This window comes from Dicentrarchus labrax, unplaced genomic scaffold, assembly GCF_905237075.1.
Source record: "Dicentrarchus labrax unplaced genomic scaffold, dlabrax2021, whole genome shotgun sequence".
In the NCBI taxonomy this organism is placed as follows: Eukaryota; Metazoa; Chordata; class Actinopteri; family Moronidae; genus Dicentrarchus; species Dicentrarchus labrax.
In genome coordinates this window covers 20273189-20292639 of record NW_026136701.1, presented here as the reverse complement: position 1 = coordinate 20292639, position 19451 = coordinate 20273189, and the positions used below count along the sequence as shown (strand labels likewise).

At 40.5% G+C, this 19451-nt stretch overlaps 2 protein-coding genes across 3 annotated transcripts; both read left to right on the top strand.

Moving 5' to 3' along the window:
- Positions 1–349: 349 nt before the first annotated feature.
- LOC127365896 (gamma-crystallin N-A-like) lies at positions 350–2712 on the top strand. Its single transcript, XM_051404457.1, has 4 exons — positions 350–432; positions 650–898; positions 1356–1501; positions 2443–2712. The coding sequence occupies exons 1-4, from the start codon at positions 412–414 to the stop codon at positions 2576–2578; spliced, it is 552 nt and encodes a 183-aa protein (XP_051260417.1). The 5' UTR covers positions 350–411; the 3' UTR covers positions 2579–2712.
- Positions 2713–5415: 2703 nt separating this feature from the next.
- On the top strand, positions 5416–18657 carry LOC127365837 (activin receptor type-2B). 2 transcript variants are annotated; one of them, XM_051404375.1, is made up of 11 exons: positions 5416–5883; positions 8006–8213; positions 10494–10609; positions 11142–11293; positions 11588–11731; positions 12298–12441; positions 13112–13260; positions 13467–13581; positions 14507–14645; positions 14906–15036; positions 15326–18657. In XM_051404375.1, the coding sequence occupies exons 1-11, from the start codon at positions 5832–5834 to the stop codon at positions 15518–15520; spliced, it is 1545 nt and encodes a 514-aa protein (XP_051260335.1). In that variant the 5' UTR covers positions 5416–5831; the 3' UTR covers positions 15521–18657. The 2 variants fall into 2 exon arrangements, with proteins under 2 accessions (XP_051260335.1, XP_051260340.1); XM_051404380.1 differs by having other exon boundaries at positions 5417–5883; positions 14912–15036.
- Positions 18658–19451: the final 794 nt, after the last annotated feature.

Sequence of the window (19451 nt, the reverse complement as noted above, 5' to 3'; positions counted from 1 at the left end):
TACATGTTCCCAGTTGCTTGCCCAGCCTGTCTGAAGACTGATGCCTTGTTTGCACTGGGTCATTTCACCTCTGCTTTAACTTTCCCTCTCTGTTTGTTTTCCTCCTCACCTGGACACAACCCAAATATTACACTGCAACCCCTGGCTCAGTGCAACATCACTCCTAAAGCCCAATCAAAGCAAAATCTCTCCCTCTATTGTTTCGCCCCCCAGAGCCAAACTCCAATATCAGCACTGGCACATGTAAGGGAAACTGTCCATGTGGCAAAATGTCTAAACCCCCCATTGTTGTGCTTTTGTTGCCTCGGCCTCGCGATACCACCGCTCTCTCTGTTGGCCATATATATCTGGGTGTCCAAATTTTTCCACTCTTATACTGTGTGACTAGTTTGGAACAGCAAACAGTGGAAAATGTCTCAGTACTCAGGAAAGGTGAGTACCACGACAAGGGAGTGTGATGCAGCCACAGTAGAACCTTCCCAAATGTGTGCATGTGTGTCACAAACAAATGTCAAACACAAATAATGTAGTTTGTCCAACCTCAGATATTACTTTGAAAGGGGTTGAATGGTGCATCTTTCTATGTACAAAACATTTTCCGTATCTGTCAGGAGAAGAAAAAAAAAATCTTAATGTTCACTTAAAACAGATCGTGTTCTATGAGGGAAAATGCTTCACTGGGAGGAAGCTGGAGATCTGCGGCGACTGCGACAACTTCCAGGACCGCGGCTTCATGAACAGGGTCAACTCTGTCCGTGTGGAGAGCGGGGCCTTTATCTGCTTTGACCATCCAGACTTCAAAGGCCAACAGTATATTCTGGAGCACGGAGAGTACCCTGAATTCCAGCGCTGGAATGCCCATAACGATCACATGGGCTCCTGCAGGCCAATCAGGATGGTAGGAGTGATGTGTGTGTATGTGTGTGAGACCCCAGGGACAGAAAAATATTTGGTTGTTAAAAAAGCTGGCAGACTGGCATATGTGTGGCCTCATCTGTTTTTCAAATAAATCAAAGTCTGAACGATTTAAATAACTTAAAAATAAAACAGGAATTAAGCCTGCAGCACAGAGGCATATTGGCAACTTGCAGGTTTTAACATCACATATTGACGCCATCAGCTGAAAGAAAAGCCACACATTTAGAGCACTTAAGCAACAGACTGCCAGCGATACATATCATCCTCCACATGTACATTTAACCTTTAGATTTCTATAGGTATGTTTGTATAAGTGCTTGCGCACTCAATCCAGTCCTCGCCACATAAAGGAGGAGGCCACGGTCAGTCGCAGTGTGAGGTGAAGGCGAACATTGTTGCTATGACTCAGCAAGAGGCCATGTCATTATTCTCCTCAGCATGGAGAGCACTACAGGATGGAGCTGTTCGAGGGAGACAGCTTCAGCGGCCAGTGTGTGGAGATGTGCGATGACTGTCCTTTCCTGCAGGCACGAGGCCTGACGAAGAACTGCATCAACTCCATCAGGGTTTATGGAGATGGAGCGTACGTATCTCTGCAGCAGAGGGATAGTTAGTGTTAGATTTAACCTGGTTGGAGCGCATGAGAATATTTTAGTTAACTGTACTTCATTGATGGAGGCAATGATAACTCAAAAGTTTTTGAATTTTTTTTTTTTTTTAAGATTTATTAATTCATTTTTTTTTAACTTTAGCCTCCTGAGACTGTAGACAGCACAGGAAACATGGGGAGAGAGACAAGGACAGGGCATACAACAAATGTCCCTGGCCAGAATTACCCGCCTCTCACAAAAAAGCCCCACAGAAACAGAATAATTCTCACTCTTCACTTGTAGTTTTCACTTTTTTGTTTAGTTGTTGGTTTTTTTCCCGTCTAGATCTGAACACAGAAATCCAGCAGTAATGTTTATATTATATAATAGCACAATAAGATGGATAATGGTAGATTTATCTTAAAAAATGAACAGATCTTTCCAGAAACAATGTCTATGTTACCGTGAATAGGTCACACCGTGTCCACAGAGAGTAGATACAGACTCCATTCACAGCAAGTCTGTGCATCATACTGAATAACTAGGGAACATTAATTTCACCTGCATTGTGTTGGGGCCAAGGTGTTTAATGCACTCAACATGAACCCATTTTCCCTCTATTTCCTCGTATTTCCTGTCATCGCTCCACTCTCAACCCTTTATTGAGGACATAAAATACATAAATGTTTCTTAGAGGTGGATATCTCAGAACTTTGGAACTTAACAGCAATTAACAGTTAAATGGTAAGAGGTGAGTAAGAAAATGTTATTATATTTTGACTGCATCCTTTAAAACCTAATTTTAGACAGTATATAAACCAAGTCAGACAGAATATTGGCAGAAATATGTCACAAACTGTACCGTCCATCCCGATTCACACTGTATATAGCATATTTGCATATTTTAAGCTGTTTATTCATTTTGCCCAAACAGCTGGGTGCTGTATGAGGAGCCCAACTACCGTGGACGCATGTACATCGTGGAGAGAGGAAGCTACTGCACCCACATGGAGTGGGACGCAGAGAACCCCAACATCCAGTCTGTTCGCAGAGTGGCAAACTATTTCTAAACCATCTCATCTCTGTCGCTGGCAATACGACCGCAGGGACGAGATCATCAACCGAGGAAAAACACACCACACTGTCAAGTAATCTCCCGCTGACTCTGTGGGGCTGTAAAATAATAAAGGATGAAGAAAATGTTTGACTTTGCTTGTTGTTTTATTTTTGTACTGAATTATTCAAAGGCTGAAATAAAGTAGTGAACCCTCAATATCTTCAATCTTATTTCCATTTTTTCTGCCTTTATGCGCACTCAGTATGAAACTCCTAACTTACCAATCATTGTAGAAATGGCCGCAGGCTATGATTTAGGTAATTGCTTTCTATTATATGCCATAACTCCAATACCTATAAGTGTTGTGCCTTTCCTCACACTAATGGATCCATTACCAAGTTACATGAGACACTGTGGATAGCATTGAGCACAGATTAATAGATAGATAGGTGGGCATTTTATTTATCAAGGAGAGAAACTGAATTACTTTAGTAGTAAAGAAAAAAAAAATGCAGCCTGATAAAAAAACAAAACAATGTGCTCTCATTTAAACTGTCAAAGACAAAAGAAAGGAGGCAACCAGCCTTTTAGAAACACATTCCCTCATACAAGTGAGTGTTAGGCAGTCAGCAGTGAACAATAGAAACTGTGTGTCCTCCCTACATATACAGTGTATAAATCTAGAGTGAAAGAGAGATATTGCACAGGTTGAAGCAGCACCTGCCCCGGGGAGCTCTGCTACCACCTAGTGTCATTTATCTACTTTACTGTGAAGTCGTGACGCTCACCTCGGGGTTTGCAACGTGATCACAGTGGGGACTTTGAACAACAATGACACCAACACAGAAAAAATATCTGGATTTATTTTTTTATTTTTGGGGGGATTCTCCTTTGAATGCAAAGAATGGAAACAAGTATTATGAATAATGTATTAAGTAATCTAGTCCATTAAGAGTTTATCCTCCTAAATCCAAGCTTATATCCAGTTTTTCATCATGTAATGTACACAACATGTATGCATTATTTATGTATGATAGTTACAATGCAGTGTAAGTAGTGACAGACGGGCATACGTTGTATTTAACAGCCTTTTATAACACAATTACCTCATTATTTTATGGTTGTTTTTTTGAAATTATGCACCACTGCATCATTTCCCCACATGCTCTTATTCCTCAAGGAATGTCACACCATGGCCGTGGCTCTTGGACCTTTAATGAGCACTTATGTGCTTTCTCTTCCAACTGTCATGACAACAGATCATGTATCTTTACAAGGTTTCGCTCATGGCCTCTATTGAGTTACAGGGTCAATATAGGATAGCTTAATGAGGAAATGCTTTGTCTTGAGTTACACTCAACGGCACTAGTTTGAGGGCGATTACCTATGGCTAACCTTATTCCTAAGCCATTTACTGCTTGAATTGGCTGGGTGTCACCAACATGCCATTAGTCTGGATGTCAAAGACGAGAAAGAGAGAGGGACCGGTGAGCACTGCTTAATGGCATTTTAACAATGTCAATGCTGATTTTCTCTGATGATGGGATTTATTTTTCTACACAAAGGACTTCTGTTTTGAAAGAGCTTGTATTAAATGCTCCAATGCAAACTATGTGCAATGATATTTTTTATTATAAACTGTCTGCTTTATGCCATAAGTAAGCCTTGATTACTTGCTCTAATGGAGGTACGCATTTCTTCTTAAGTGGGGGGGATTATAAAAGAGAAGCATACCCAATTAGTCTGAGGAAAATGACTCGAACCTTAACTCTTTTGAAAGAAATACTTCTAAAAGTGATTGTCTGTCGTCTGGGAGACTTGATGAGTGGGTAGGTTGACCTATCCCTTGACACAAAAACATCCTTTTTAAAAAAAAATGTTTTTTTTTTAAAAAGGATGGTCTAGATACAGATTCTTTAGGAAGTATCAGCAGAAGTCCTATTAAAAGAACATTATGTTTTGGAAGATCATATGCTTCCTGTTTTGTAATAATAATAAAAATGATTCATTATGAGCTACGGTTGGGCTCTATTTTAGTTTTACAGTGTGAGATATGTTTTATATTTAACACTGTCTCGTGGTGAAATGAGTAATTAGAACGAATACATTTTAAATAGCATTTATTGTATCCTCTTACTCTAAATTAGGTCAGCTATTTTTAGCACTCCCACTTATGCATAAAATATCATTCAGATAGACAAAAACCAACTGAATTTATTATTCTATTTGTGAGGCTGTAAGAGATATTTAGCACATTGAAACGAGCAGAATGCTATACTATTTTACTTAAGTAATATACGAGCTTCTTTAGATTTTAAATTTGCAAATGCGGGCTAACTGTATTGATGTGCTCTAAATAAAATGAAAATAGACTGTATGGAATCTAGATTTTGTATCTACTGTTCTTTTATAGTTAAAATACAGCAGCACATTATTTCAATAACACGTTTTTTTTATAGGAGAAGCTAAAAATAGTGCACTATCCTCTGCGTGTAACCAGTAAAAAAAACCAGTGTGCATTACCCGAAAACCTCATTTAAACCCCGGGCTAAATGATAAGAACCGAAAAGTGGACTGTAAAATACCAACTCTGACCACAGAAAGTGCAAGTGTTGTATCAGCTGGAACCGGGACAAATACTAACGTGGAAAAAACCCACATCTTTCTCCAACACCTCATATACCTTCCGTTTGGCTTTCTATAATAAAAAAAATAATGTGATAAATATCGATACGAGGCGAAAACAAAGCCATTCCAGGCGTGTATCTACGGTGTCGTGCTAAGGTCACTCGCTGGCTGCCTGAATTCCCCTCTTTGTGTTTACACATCCGGGTTTCCCTGTTTGCAGCCCATTCCCCATTTAGAAGCCATTTTGGACACAGATCAGTAACATGCATGTAAACCCCGACCGACCTCCCGATGCAGCGGTGCTTCTATTCAAGTGAATAACCTCAAAAAGAGCGCCGGGTTTTCGTCTCGGATGGTTTAACGGCTTCCCATTCGGTTTTTGGATCCACTTCCGATGCGAAATGCCGCACCTATTAATGGACTAACAGTCTGGCAGTCAATTAATCGCTCCTATCTTTTCTTGCAACATTGTTGCAGCGTCGCGGCTATTGACACGCGCTGTGGTGGTGGTGGTTAGGCTGCGGAGGGACCGGAGGCCTGTGGTCGTTTTGATCCTGGACTGATGTTTTGGACAACCTGAGTTTTAATGTTCGCGACGGAAAGTGGGGGAAACCTCTGTCCTGTATTTAAAACGGAACATGTCTTTTTCGTGGCTGACTTGTTCACTTCTTCTGGGAACTTTATGCGCAGGTAAGCTGCTATTGTTGGTTGGGAATTTGCAACAGTTTTTTTTTTTTCCTCCCTGAGTCGTTTCCGTCCCGAGGCAGACACATTAGTGTGTGTGTGTGGAAATTATCTGCGTTTGAAATGTCGACCCGCGAACGAGTTTATGTTTGTTGGCTGATTAAACTTTGTTAGCAGTGGACTACGGTTCAGCTGTGGGGGTTTTATTCTCTTCTTAGCCATAATCGCCTTTTCTCGCTTTGCCCTCCTTCTAACACATCTATTTTACACACGGGCAATATCCTAGCAATGGCTGCGACTTTTCGTTTTTTAGAAATGACGTTAAAGGACATTAACTGCCGTCTTTTATGTTGAGAAATTCCCCTAAAAATATATTTCCCAATGTGAAACTGTTGCGTCCCTGTCGCCTTTCTTTAACAGTGGCAGGAATAGAAGGCAGCAGCTGCATCAACATCCTGAAACCTTATAGGCTACATCTCAGGTCTGCACTCTTGTTTGTGGTCACAGCTCGAACAAGAGCCTTTGAAAACACACACTTTTTTCCTCTGTGAGGATTTTCATAAATCAATGGCTGTTTGATTTGAAGGGACAGCTGCTGTTTGTCTGAAGTCAGATCTTTACCCCTGGATCGAGGTTACTGTTACATAGCTCTTTGACTTTTGTACCACGTGAAATTGAACATGAGGGGTTGTTTTTTTCTTTTTGTTTGGCTCTTTTTGTTTTGCGACTCACACGAGGGGTGTTTTTATTGTGTGTCCCCCCTAGCTAGGGACCCCTTATTGTGACTAAACAGTTGCTTTGAGAACAATAATATCCAACCCCCCCCTTCACACACTTCACGAAACGTTTTTAGATTTTCCTCGAACTATAATAAAAATTTCATTGAGGCACAGCTGTCTCTTGTGTGCCAAATATCGCTGTGGCTAATGTCTTTATGGTTTATAGATTAGGGCTCGGAGTGTAGGCTATAGTAAGCTGCTTCTCCTGAATTCATGTTGTTGGTGTAAGCCTCTGTAAGTGACAGAGGGAGGGGGGTTGGGGAATGATCTTGTAGTAAAAGTCCTCCCGGATCATGTGACCAGAGATATCAGAAATGCCATCTCGGCTCAATGGAGCATTGAGCATCACTGCTGTGTGTGTGTGTGTTGTTTTTTTCCTTACTACCTTCCCTCATTCCATCCTTAATAATGAGCATGATGTTTGGCCATTGCATGCATCCCTATTTGCTATAATGAAATCCATTGTGTGCTTCTGGACAACTAAATGTATGTAAGTGTAAGTGGATGCGTGCCTGAGAGAGAGAGAGAGAGAGAGAGAGAGAGAGAGAGAGAGAGGGGGTGTGTAGGGGTGTGTGTGTGTGTGTGTGTGTGTGTAATGGGTTGGTGGGGGTAACACTGGGGGATGGGTGGCCTCCTATAGGCAGAGATTTAAAGAGACATGCACTATTTTTTCTGTGAACAAAGATTAGCCATGAATGTCCAAGCGCTGTTGTGAATTACACGTACAGCATATTTATCTGCTTCAGTATCCATCAAAACACGCTCGAGTGTGCCCAACATTAAACCCACAAAGAGGAAGAATACAACCCTTTCTCAGTTAGGAATTGTGCAATAGTAGGAGACTGACAGCTATTGTTACATTTCGCCTTGGTTAGGGGGAACTATTTCCTGCTAAATGACAGTAAAAGCCCTTAAAGAAGAAGGTCTTATCTGTCCTTCCAGATGTGTCACACTCCAGCAGGATACAGGAGGCCTTATCTATAGTATAGTAGCATGCTGGTGTGTGTGTGGTGTGTTTCTGTGCCACAGCAGGGCATACTATTGTTTTTCTTTAGCTAATTAAATTCTGTCATTTTTCCTCCTTTTTAGTTGTTACTCTCTGAAAAGATCTTTTGGTGAATGGGATTATGCTGAACTACTATTCAGCAACAATTTCTTAGCCCAGAGGAACTCCCTTTTTACTACAGAGAGCTCTCAAACTTGGCCGTGTGCCAGAGCGATGATAGAGGCTCTGCTCAGAGATGTTTCTTCGTGGCACAGAGCGGATCCTGTGCCATATGTCGGTGCTTCCGCCGTTGAGTTTCAATTCATTACGATGTGAGCTGACTGAGGCCTTCTGTCCGTCTCAGGGTACAGTCTGGGCGAAGCAGAGACCCGGGAGTGTGTGTACTACAATGATAACTGGCGTACGGAGAGGACCAACCAGAGCGGCTTCGAGCGCTGCGAGGGGGAGAAGGACAAGCGACTGCACTGTTATGCCTCCTGGCTCAACTCCTCAGGGACCATCAAGCTGGTGAAGAAAGGCTGCTGGCTGGACGACTTCAACTGCTATGACAGGTCGGGTCACTGAGCGAGGTCATCCCCGCTGTGCATTTATATTTATATTTTAGTTGTCTGGCTCATACCCAGAGTGACTGACAGCAAGAACAACAAAAATATGTGCCCACATGTAGCCCAACACATCTTTATCTGTTTCACCTGAGGCGGAAAATACAAGCTCCAGGAAAATACATGTCAGTTCCTCAATTAGTTGACAGAAAATGAGAAAAAACATTCTATTTGAATAATTTATCTAGCAAAAATGCTAAACACTTGCTGCTTTCAGCCTCTCCAGTGGGAGGAGTAGCTGTTTCTTTTTCACAGTAGATTCAGTATTTGGGTTTTGGCGTTTAGAAAACCGTCAGTTTTGAAGATATCATGTTGTTGGATGGATCAACAGATGTATCAGTATGGAAATCATCAGCTGCAGCCCTAAAAACATCCACGCTTGAAACAAAACATGAAATGAACATGAAGCTAAGAATAGAAGTATATAGAGCTGCAGCTAACAGCCATACATCAAGGTTTAGTGTGTAGGATTTAGTGGCATCTAGTAAGATATGCAACAAACACAACCCCCCCCCTATCTAGGGCCAGTTTTTGGCTTGTCCCTTCTGGGCTACTGTAGAAACATGGTGGTTCAACAAGGTGGACTCCATGGAAGGCGTGACCCGTGTCGTCTGTAGATATAAACAGCTCATTCTAAGGTTTATTATACACTAATGAAAATATAAAGTTATGGGTTTGGATTAGGGTTAGGGTTTTTCAGCCAACAGATCCTCTTAAACGTTACACACTGGACTTTAATCTGTTAAACGGCCTAAAGTGTCATAAAATGCCAGATAAAATAACACATTCAAATGACCTTTTTAGGCTGATCAACAGTCCAAACCCCAAAGATATTTAATTTACAATGATCTAAACTAGGGAAAAGCGGAACAGACATATTTGCTTGTAAAACCCCCACTAAAACGACTAATATAGGTCTAGATACATTTTCTGTCAATCGGGTAATCTCCAGTGTAACTTACTGCTACAACACATGCAAGCATCTATGCAGATTATAACAGGTTGGAGCAATAAAAAGTTTAGGTTCATAATCATGTTTTGCTTTGATAGGACCAACTTCTATGTTGGCTAGATGCTCTGCAGCTATCAGAGCTCACACTTAGTATTTCTGGGAAAAACCAGATAGTCTGTATCGACAGTGCAGTGTGTAGCTCAGTGTCCATACCCCGATGATGGCAGAAAGATACGGTGTCACCAGACCACTCAGGATTTCGTAAGTCAGGAGGAGAATTTTAAACTAGCCTTTATCAGCCGCCAGTGCAGAGCTGTGTGGCACGATGAAACTTTCTAGTCTTTAATATTCAAGCCACAGCATTTTTGAACAAGCTCTGGTGGCTCATGAAGGCAAGCTGGAGAAAACAGAAGTATAATATTAGGCCCTAAATGGTGTGTGTGTGTGTGTGTGTGTGTGTGTGTGTGTGTGTGTGTGTGTGTGTGTGTGTGTGTGTGTGTGTGTATAGACCAATAATAATAATAAAGACCACTAGCCACCAATAAAATATGTTGTTTTTTTGTGGTGTGTTTTAGCCTTTTTATTCCTTTTGTAATTATTGAAAGTATTTCGAAGGATAAGATGGCTGCTTTTAGAGTGCCACAGTGGCATGTTAATGTAGAAAAGCAAGGACTACATTCAACCAAAAGAATATTTTCAAAAGCTTTGCTGAAATGGGATGTGCAAAAATTGTAGGTTTAGACACATGTACAAATTTGTTGACAGTTTCAGGGGAAATAGCTATGGTCTGAAGTGGTATTGGCTGCAATTACAACTATTAAGGGAATATCAGACCTGGAAAAAATAAGTTTTATTCTGATCAGTTTAAACTGAGTGAAAGGCTCCAGCAAGTGATGAACGGGTGAGCAATTGTGAGTAAGCTGAGCGACGTTACAAAGACTAATTATAGTATTTAAGAGCACTTCCGCAGTCATAAAGTGTTAGAACCTCTGTGTGGCTCACACTATGGCAACATTACTAGTAATACAGAGTACATGAGTAAAACTCAGAGTTATGACAATAAACAGGATGAATATGTTTTTGTCCGTAGAGGGTTTCTGTACAGCAGAAGCAGAGCGAAGAGAAAAACGAGAGTCAGACTCTCACCTACTTGGTTCTTCAAATTAGTCTACATCACAAAACCATATGTTACTTTTACTATCATGGGTTTGACAAGTATCTTGTTTCGACATTTGTTTATCAAAGCACTGATGTAGGTGTGTCATCTACCGTTTTAGGCAAGAGTGTGTCTCCATGGAGGAAAACCCTCAGGTCTTCTTCTGCTGCTGCGAGGGCAACTACTGCAATGAACGATTCACCCACCTTCCTGACATGATTGGCAGTGGCAACCGAGGTGAGCGGCAAATGCATCCTACAAATAGTACAAGCAAAAAAGGTCTTTGCTTTTCCCCTCCAATTAGTGGGAGTGAAGCTTAGCATTGCATATAGTAAAAAAAATCCTGTATGTCACAGTATATTTAAAACACTGTTGAATTTGACATAGACTTTGTGCTAAACATAAGTTACATGTTCTATTATAACACAATTTGCTGAATGTCAAAGTATACTGAGGTCATTTGCACTGTTTGCATGTGGTGTTGCAGCATTCGGTACCTTTTTATTTGCATAGTCCAATACTGATTTTCAGCTGACAAGCCAGTGACATCGAAGTGAAAAGAAGATTTTAAACACATCATCACTTCCCTATTTGTTGCAGACTGTAGTGAGTTGGTCAGTAATGATCAGCATTGGACTATCTAGATAAAATGTTATCCCATCTCTTTTAAAACCAGGCCTCACTTTCTGTGGGGGACACTCGTGATGCTGCTGATAACCTACAAGTCATGAAGATGACATTCTGTAATCATTCTGTTCCTCCCTGACAGTGAAAATACGGCCTCCACCCCGAGTGCCGTCCCTGCTCAACGTGCTGGTGTACTCCCTGCTGCCTCTCTGTGTGCTGTCCCTGGCCCTTGTTCTGGCCCTGTGGATGTACCGCCACCGCAAACCTCCTTACGGCCACGTAGACCTGAGCGAGGTGAGAGAGAGGCTATACCCCCAGTCTGACTCTCTCTCTTTAAAGTGCTAATCTGTGGCACTAAGAGATCAGTCTCTCGCTTCATCTTTTTTTAAAATCTGTTTCATGAAGTTTGAGTTTCTGTACTGCTCATCCACCATGGTGACTGCTGCTGCTTATCCTAATTACCCAGTTCTTCTGTTGTACTCCTGTAGTAATTTGTAGAAAAGGCAAAAGAAGTGCTAACATCTTTAAAAATAGATTTAGCAAAAGGAACAACGCTTAACTGGTTTTCCTTGTTTCCTTGTTATTCAGGATCCTGGACCTGCTCCTCCATCCCCCTTGGTGGGTTTGAAACCACTACAGCTGCTGGAAATTAAAGCTAGGGGACGCTTTGGTTGTGTTTGGAAGGCCCAGTTGATGAGCGAATATGTTGCTGTCAAGATCTTCCCCGTTCAGGTATGTCAGCAGTCTAATCATTTTTAGCCTTGTCGAATGCTGCTTTGTTGCTCCAGTTTTGTCCCTTTGATTTCTGAAGTCCTCAAAGATTCTTCTAACCGTCTGAGGGAATTCATATCCACTCTGTTGCACAATAAAAAATAAATGTTTAGACTAATAAAACGGCACAATGTTAAAGTACTTTTGAATGAAAACATAAAACATTTGAAGGTAACATCAGTAAATGCCAATGTAACTGATATATGTCATTCCTGGCTGCCATCTTTGTTGGGGAAAAGAGGTACAATAAGTCAAACATCTTTTTCCATCTCAGAGTCTTCTGTTCTGGAAATGCCATAATAACAGCCTTAAGTGTTAAATGGGCTTCTGAGACTTCTAGGAAGAGTGGCTGTAGTTCTTGGAAAACCGGGTGCTTAATGCTGTGACTTGAATGTAATGTTAAGATGTGAGAGGCACAAAAAGGGGCTAGCTGCATTGTGTAACATAATCAAAGGACGCCATTATTTTCAAATGGGCTTTTTATAAATCCTCAAGACCTAAACAAAAACTTTGTGTGGTTTGTGTAGGACAAGCAGTCATGGCATAACGAGCGGGACATATTCATGACTCCGGGAATGCGACACGAAAACCTCTTGCGTTACATCGCTGCGGAGAAGCACGGAAGCAACCTGGAGACGGAGCTGTGGCTCATCACAGAGTTTCATGAGAGGGTGAGTGTCCCCATATATATACACCCATATATGGCAAATTCATGGCGAGATATAGGGCCATGTTTACTAGAACTTTTTTCCAATATTGGCAGAGGCCTTTTATTTACCTCAACAAAAGAGCATCACAGCTTTTATTAATAAAAAGAGGATTTTATTACTTATGGCAGGTCTGCAGTACCCAGAATACATTAAAGTGACAGAATTGTGTTGCTATACAGCTTGTATTTTAAGCATGTAGTATAAAAATAATAGTCATTTATGCCAAATACAAATGGCAGTAATAACGTGTTTGTCTGCAATAATACCGTATGATTTAAACACCTCGAGGCAACCAGAACATCCTGTTCATTGGTCCTCTCAACAAAGGTATTAATATATCTAAACGGGATTATACAATAATTACCATAACCTCAACTGTAGCATAACATTTGTGTAATGACTTTTAATGCTCGTCCTTGTAGCACCCGCTATCCATGGCAGTGACACAAACATATTTAGTTACAGTTATTGTCTCAGTGCCATGGGTGCATGTGTCATCTGCTGGGTTAGATGTTTCCATTTCTGTCAGTATTTTTAATGATATTTTAAGCTGAGTTATGCGAATATAAAGATTCTTGTGCAGTTATTAATCCTTACCTTCTGAATCTTGTGCTTGTTTACGTGTGTGCAGGGCTCACTGACAGACCACCTGAAGGGTAACACTGTGACCTGGAGTGAGCTGTGTCAGATAGCAGAGACCATGTCCCGCGGCTTGGCCTACCTCCATGAGGACATTCCCAGCTACAAGGGAGAGGGGCCCAAACCCACTATTGCACACAGGTAGGCAAAACAAACTCCTTCCTGAACCTCAAAGCACTGAACACCAGACTACATTTGGGTTTATGTGGAACCTTTAATTGCTACTGCCCTCTTCTGGTTGTGCTTTATTTTGTCATTTACCCTGGGAGTCCATGGATTGATATACATGATTAACATCTCTTTACTTGCAGCGTTGTAACAAATTTGTCCTGAAATTAATTTCCCAGGGACTTCAAGAGTAAGAATGTGATGCTACGAGATGATCTGACTGCAATCATCGGAGACTTTGGGCTCGCTGTACGATTTGAACCAGGAAAACCTCCAGGAGATACTCATGGCCAGGTGGGGAGTCACTTTAGTACTGGTTTTTATTTCTACATTGGCTAATGATAAATATGAAACAACACACATTAACAATGTAGTGAAAACATATCTTAACAACAATATTAACAGAATTGAACAACATGTTAAGATGGTGAGTCACTGGGATGTGTGTTAAACTGGTGGTACAACTGAACAACAAGGTCAGCAAGCTTTGCACCGTTGCGACGCCTGTCAATTAACTCAGTCTGTGACCATTAACCCCTGCTAACAGCCCGTTTTCTAGAATAGAGATGTGTAAAACGTTCTGTGTTGTCCCAGTCCACATCAGAGTTTTCATACAGCAGAAACTTTCCTGGCTCCTAACTGTGCCACTGAGTAGTTAATTAGCCTTCGTGCCTGCACATACCGGACCTGATGTGAGCCTTTCTAACAGTTTCCATAGACTTCATGCTGTTTCAATGTACAGATTCCTCTACTAAATATTGACTTGGAAGGGGTCAGAAGTTTTTTTTTTTTTTTTTTTTTTTTTATACATTAAATAATATTTCAGTCAGTGTCAAGAAAGCTTAAATAACCTTTTGTAATTACAAGTAAAAGTTAAAATGTCAGTGTTTTAGTAATAAGAAGGTAAAAATAATGCATGTGGAGGCTGTTATTGTCGGGTTTGATATTAAGAAATGGTGTTAATAATTCATCATGAAAAGAATTCAGAAGTGTTTATTCTGGCTACAGAGTAACTTTCACCCAGTAGTGAATCAGGATGTGATCCGGATTCGATGCAAAAGTCTTCTCTGGATTGCTCTAACTGGCTCGTTGTTAGGTTACGGTTAGGTAGCCAATGGGAAGAAAGTGTCATAACACTATTTTTAAAATGCACATATTGGCTTGATAGCAGAAACATCATTCATACTCATATATATACTTGACTCCATTGTCCTGCCAGGTGGGTACGAGGCGTTACATGGCTCCAGAGGTTCTGGAGGGAGCCATCAACTTCCAGCGAGACTCCTTCCTGAGGATAGACATGTATGCTATGGGCTTGGTGCTGTGGGAGCTGGTGTCCCGCTGCACAGTAACCGACGGTGAGTGAAACAGTGTAGGAATGCTGCTTCGCCAACAGGTGAAAGGTCACTTTGTTTCAGGCTGACCTCATAAACAAAGGGCTAGTTTTCGTTTAGTCTGGGGAAAGCCATCTGATACAGGTTTAAAGCGTAGTGTGGGAAGTCAGTCTTTTGAAATAGAGCGCAAGTTTCGGATTTTCAAAATCCAAACACTGCAGTATTTACTTGACTTGATCTCTGTGTAATGCTTTCTGTCCTGTGCCCTTACCGACTCTCTTAAGGTACAGTTGGGGAGTTCATGCTGCCGTTTGAGGAGGAAATAGGCCAACATCCCTCCCTGGAGGATCTGCAGGATGTGGTCGTGCACAAGAAGATGCGTCCAGTCATCAAGGACTGCTGGCTCAAACATCCTGTGAGTAATAGTGGAAGAACAGCTCGCACTTTTTCAACAGCAATACCAGGATGTCATGCATCCGTTTTTCCAGTGAATGCAGCTTGATCACCCGAGGTCATAGTTTTCTGAGTCAGTTATGTTTTGTTGTTTCTGAAACATAAGGGCAGTTGTTGCTTCACCTTTTTAGGCCCAAGAAAAAGTGTGGGATTTCTGTCCCATGAAATAGATTTTTATTTAATGTTTGGGTTCAGAAGTCTACAAAAAGAACTGCCCTACAAACTTACTAACTTCCCGTTTGTGGCTACAGGGTCTGAGCCAGATGTGCGAGACCATCGAAGAATGCTGGGACCACGACGCAGAGGCGCGATTGTCCGCCGGCTGCGTCGAGGAGCGCATCGGCCAGATCGCCAGGACGATCAGCAGCACTACCTCAGACAGCCCCGTCTCCATTGTGACGTCTCTTACCAACGAGGACCTACCTCCCAAAGAGTCCAGCACCTGAACTGGTGAACCCATCCTTCACCCGAGCTCCTGACTTTTTATTTTTCAAATCCAAACTCAGCGGATCTCCGTGAATATTTAAAAGCATAAAAAAAACAACTAGCAACGTGAATGCAGCTGCTATTTTATCCCAATACTGGTATTTTTTTTTTTTCCTGTTTTTAATGTTTTTGGTGTTTAAAGTCAAATCCTACTAACACATCCATCTGCTGTAGTAATAAGTTATGTGATGGGCACATCTGATAACACCCATGTGTCAAATCTTAAATGTTGTCATTACCTCATGTATTTCTTTTGTGTTAGTCTATTTTTATTACCTCATAAGTTGTTTCTTTGTCGTTTTCCTGTCTTGGTCATGATCGTCTGCGGCCAAATGAAATGAACCTTTGCTCCAAACCTCGGACGACGTGCTGCACACCTCGGAGGAACCGTTTTGAGACTGTTAGACAAAATATATTCATCTTCCTCAGGGGTCGAAGCTTCTCGATTTTTAAACTCGAGTGTGCTCCCTTATTTTAAACCTGTGAATGCCTCTGAATGGAAAAAAAAAAGATCAAAACAAATCGGAGTACACCTGTTTTAATCGCAAGGGAGGAGCCGAAATGGGGAGCTGAGCAGTTGTATTGGACATTTTGGACTTTTTGAAGATTTGGGACAAGCGTCTTGTCACCGGGGAACTACCTCTCAGGTATCCAGTAGGCTTCTTTGGAACATTTTCTCTACGTTGAGAGCCAAGCTATCCAGCTAGCTATCATGGACATATTCCTGGATTCGTTTTGTTTTTTAATTGTAGAAATTTAGAGTTACTCCTTTGCCAGTGCCAGGGGCATTGACGGATGCTGCCTGGAGTTGCAATGTTACACATTCTTGATTTTACCTGTCTGAGTGTGTGTGTGTGAGTGTGTGTGTGTGAGAGAGAGAGAGAGAATTTAAAGACTAAATGATTTGAGATGGACAAGAGAGCATGTTTTTAAAGTAAGAACCATGGACAGATAGTTGAGGTTTATCCTTGCGAGGGCCATACTTGAGTAAGCAACATGTCTGTTTTTAATTTTCATGGGTGTTTGTTCAATAGACTCAGTTGGACACCAGTCCCCAGATACCTCAGTCACTGTACATCATGCAAGGAGAGCTCAAATGGTTGCCTTTGTCTCAAATGCAATGCCATAGTTGTACCATAACATGAATACCATACATTGAATGTCCGTTATGCTGCTGTGACTATTCCAGGATACTCAAGGATTTGTAGATGTACATGTATTCTTTGTTAATATAACGCTAATGATATTATGTGAGGCTAATTTTCTGTTTTGTGTTTTTTGACCGGGTAAGCTCTCAGCTGCTTACTCCTCCAGACTGACCTCAGATATTCTGACAAGTACCTCAGGCTTTTTCTACATGTATTATATCAAGTTGTGTTATGTATTTTATTGTGTTTTAGTAGTTGAGATATTTTATTGCCGGTTGGGCCTCTTTGTCTGTGGAGATTCGATTTTTTTTTTTTTTTTTTTTTTTCTTTCTAGAGCCTGACCAGTTGTCACAGTGTTAATGCTGTACAAACCTAAAAGAAGAGAGGCAGATTCTTGTAAATAGACCTGTACACACAGTGGCCGAACACTGATCTGATTTTTTAAAATACAAAATCAGGGCATTACTCATTTCACAGAAACCGAAAGGGATCTCTCAGTTCCACCTCTACATATTTAAAAGTCATTTTAACAACTAGCCCTGTGATTTAAAAACAAAAAAAATATGTGTATATATACAGATTTATATATATATATATATATATATATATACATTTTTTTCCTTCAATTTCTTTCAAGAATGGTGGTTGTGTTACTGATTTCTATAATAATGGTATCAGTTCCTCTGGATCAGAAGCTGTGTAGGTAGCACTTACATTAGAAAGTTTAGTGTGTATATCATCGAAAACGGTCAAAAAAAAAAAACAACAAAAAAATATCCCTGATGGTTTGGTGCTGGCGGCTTCTGTGATTTGCCACCTGTTGGAAAATGCCAGTTGGAACAGTATTACCTCAATATTAACCCGCTGATGTGATGTTCAGACTTGTTCAGTGATAGTTTAGCCACGTTGGACACACAGGCTCATCTGTTGTGCTTTGATTAGTGCTGTGGAACGATGGTGATTTTAACAGTGGTCTGTAACGCTTGCTCCTGTGCAGTTTTGGTAAAGAACGTGTGGGGGAAAAAAACCATCAATACAGAACAATGTTTTTAGTGTTTGGAGATCATCTATGTGTCTATAACCACATGATTGATTGATTTTTAATAATGCAGCCCCATTACGATTCATGTAAAGAGTGGCATGTGCGTGGTCCAAGGGTCCAGCAATATTTATTATACAGCAATAGTCACTTGGATATCATAGTTTATGTAATTAAACTTTGCTGTGACTTAGCAGTCGTCTTCTGCGGATCAATAAAGTACATCCCATCACACCTGGATCATGTTCTGATGAGGACACACTTTAGAGCCTCCAAAAAAAATGCTGTAGGTTGAATTTGTGTGTGTGAGCTGAACGTGACCCAGGTGCTTTCACGTATTGTGCCAGAAAAACAACGATCACAAATGAAAATCTGCCGTGATTGATTGTTACCTCCCAATGCTGTCTTACACCCAGCTCTTCTGAACAGAAAAACCAGTTACCTCATGCAGTACCTCGTTAGTAACACTAACATGGAGTCAGTCTCATCTTCAAAAAGAAAAAACAAGAAAAAAATATCAATTATCGTGTATATATTTACTTGACAAATGTAAAGGGTTTCTTCCTTTTCATGTGTGAATCCTGTGAAAGCAAATCCTTTTTTTTTTTTTTTTTTAAATTTACAGTCAACATATTGTTCATTTCTTGTAGTGTGACTGGATTTTTGACTGAATCGTGTGACCTTCCCTGTTTATGTGAAGACTGTGTGTGTGGATGCGTGTGTGTGTGTGTGTGTGTGTGAGTGAGTGTGTGTGTGTCAGTGAGTGAGGTGTGTGTTGGTTGGTTTCACTAAAACAGTACGAATGGTAATTTTATCTGTGAGTTGAAATGCTTAGAAATATAAACTAGATGAGAATACATCCATCTTTTTGTATATTAAAATAAAGACAAACACTGATTAACCATGTAAATGAATTTCTTTGCTTTTTTTTGGTTCATATCTGTTTCACTACTTTTACAGAAACACCACCTCAACATAAAAACTAAAACACTGGCTCCAGTTAATAGTTGGTATCATCCAGTTAAGAACATAAATAATCCCATTAGAAGGACAATGCCAATATTAGAGTGCTTTAGGTTTTTTTGTAATTCAAATCTGTTTTGATAAGATAAACTGTACTCTGTCAGGGTCTGTAATGCACTGTGTGTGTGTGTGTGTGTGTGTGTGTGTGTGTGTGTGTGGTTTCTAGGGTTACATATGTACACTAGATGGCAGCAGTGGTGCCAGTAGTTCGGTTTGATTTATTATTTGATTTGTCTGGGACAATACCCATTGATCAAAACTGTAAATGAACCAGAGTAATGAGGCTAATCATTCATTTGCCCAGCCTGGATATGGAAAAACCTAACAAATCTAATAAAAATGTACTCTAGCAGTATTTTTTGTCCCTAACACCTAAACCTCATTTTCATTTACTCCTTTAAACATCTGCTTAATCTGTCCTGACGATCTGATCTTTTATATTCTAACTAGTAGTGATATTATTTAATTGTCATTTGGGTCTGATGATATATGGTCTAAAATTTGTTTGCAAGACTTATGCTTGCTTGTGTTTAAAAAAATATCACAATTTCTTTACTGCAGAACAGAAACAGAATAAATGCACTCAATACATCCATGGTCTGAAAAAACATACATAAATGATATAATTAATATGTCAAAATGATACTGCTACTACTAACACGAATAATAATAACCTTTCAG

Excerpts from the sequence above, each read along its gene's own strand:
- LOC127365896 (XM_051404457.1), top strand. The coding sequence starts at position 412 with ATGTCTCAGTACTCAGGAAAG. Across the intron at positions 433-649 it reads TGTCTCAGTACTCAGGAAAG|ATCGTGTTCTATGAGGGAAA; the intron begins GTGAGTACCACG and ends CACTTAAAACAG. Across the intron at positions 899-1,355 it reads CCTGCAGGCCAATCAGGATG|CATGGAGAGCACTACAGGAT; the intron begins GTAGGAGTGATG and ends TATTCTCCTCAG.
- LOC127365837 (XM_051404375.1), top strand. The coding sequence starts at position 5,832 with ATGTCTTTTTCGTGGCTGACTTGTTCACTTCTTCTGGGAACTTTATGC. Across the intron at positions 10,610-11,141 it reads GATTGGCAGTGGCAACCGAG|TGAAAATACGGCCTCCACCC; the intron begins GTGAGCGGCAAA and ends CCTCCCTGACAG. Across the intron at positions 11,732-12,297 it reads TCAAGATCTTCCCCGTTCAG|GACAAGCAGTCATGGCATAA; the intron begins GTATGTCAGCAG and ends TGGTTTGTGTAG.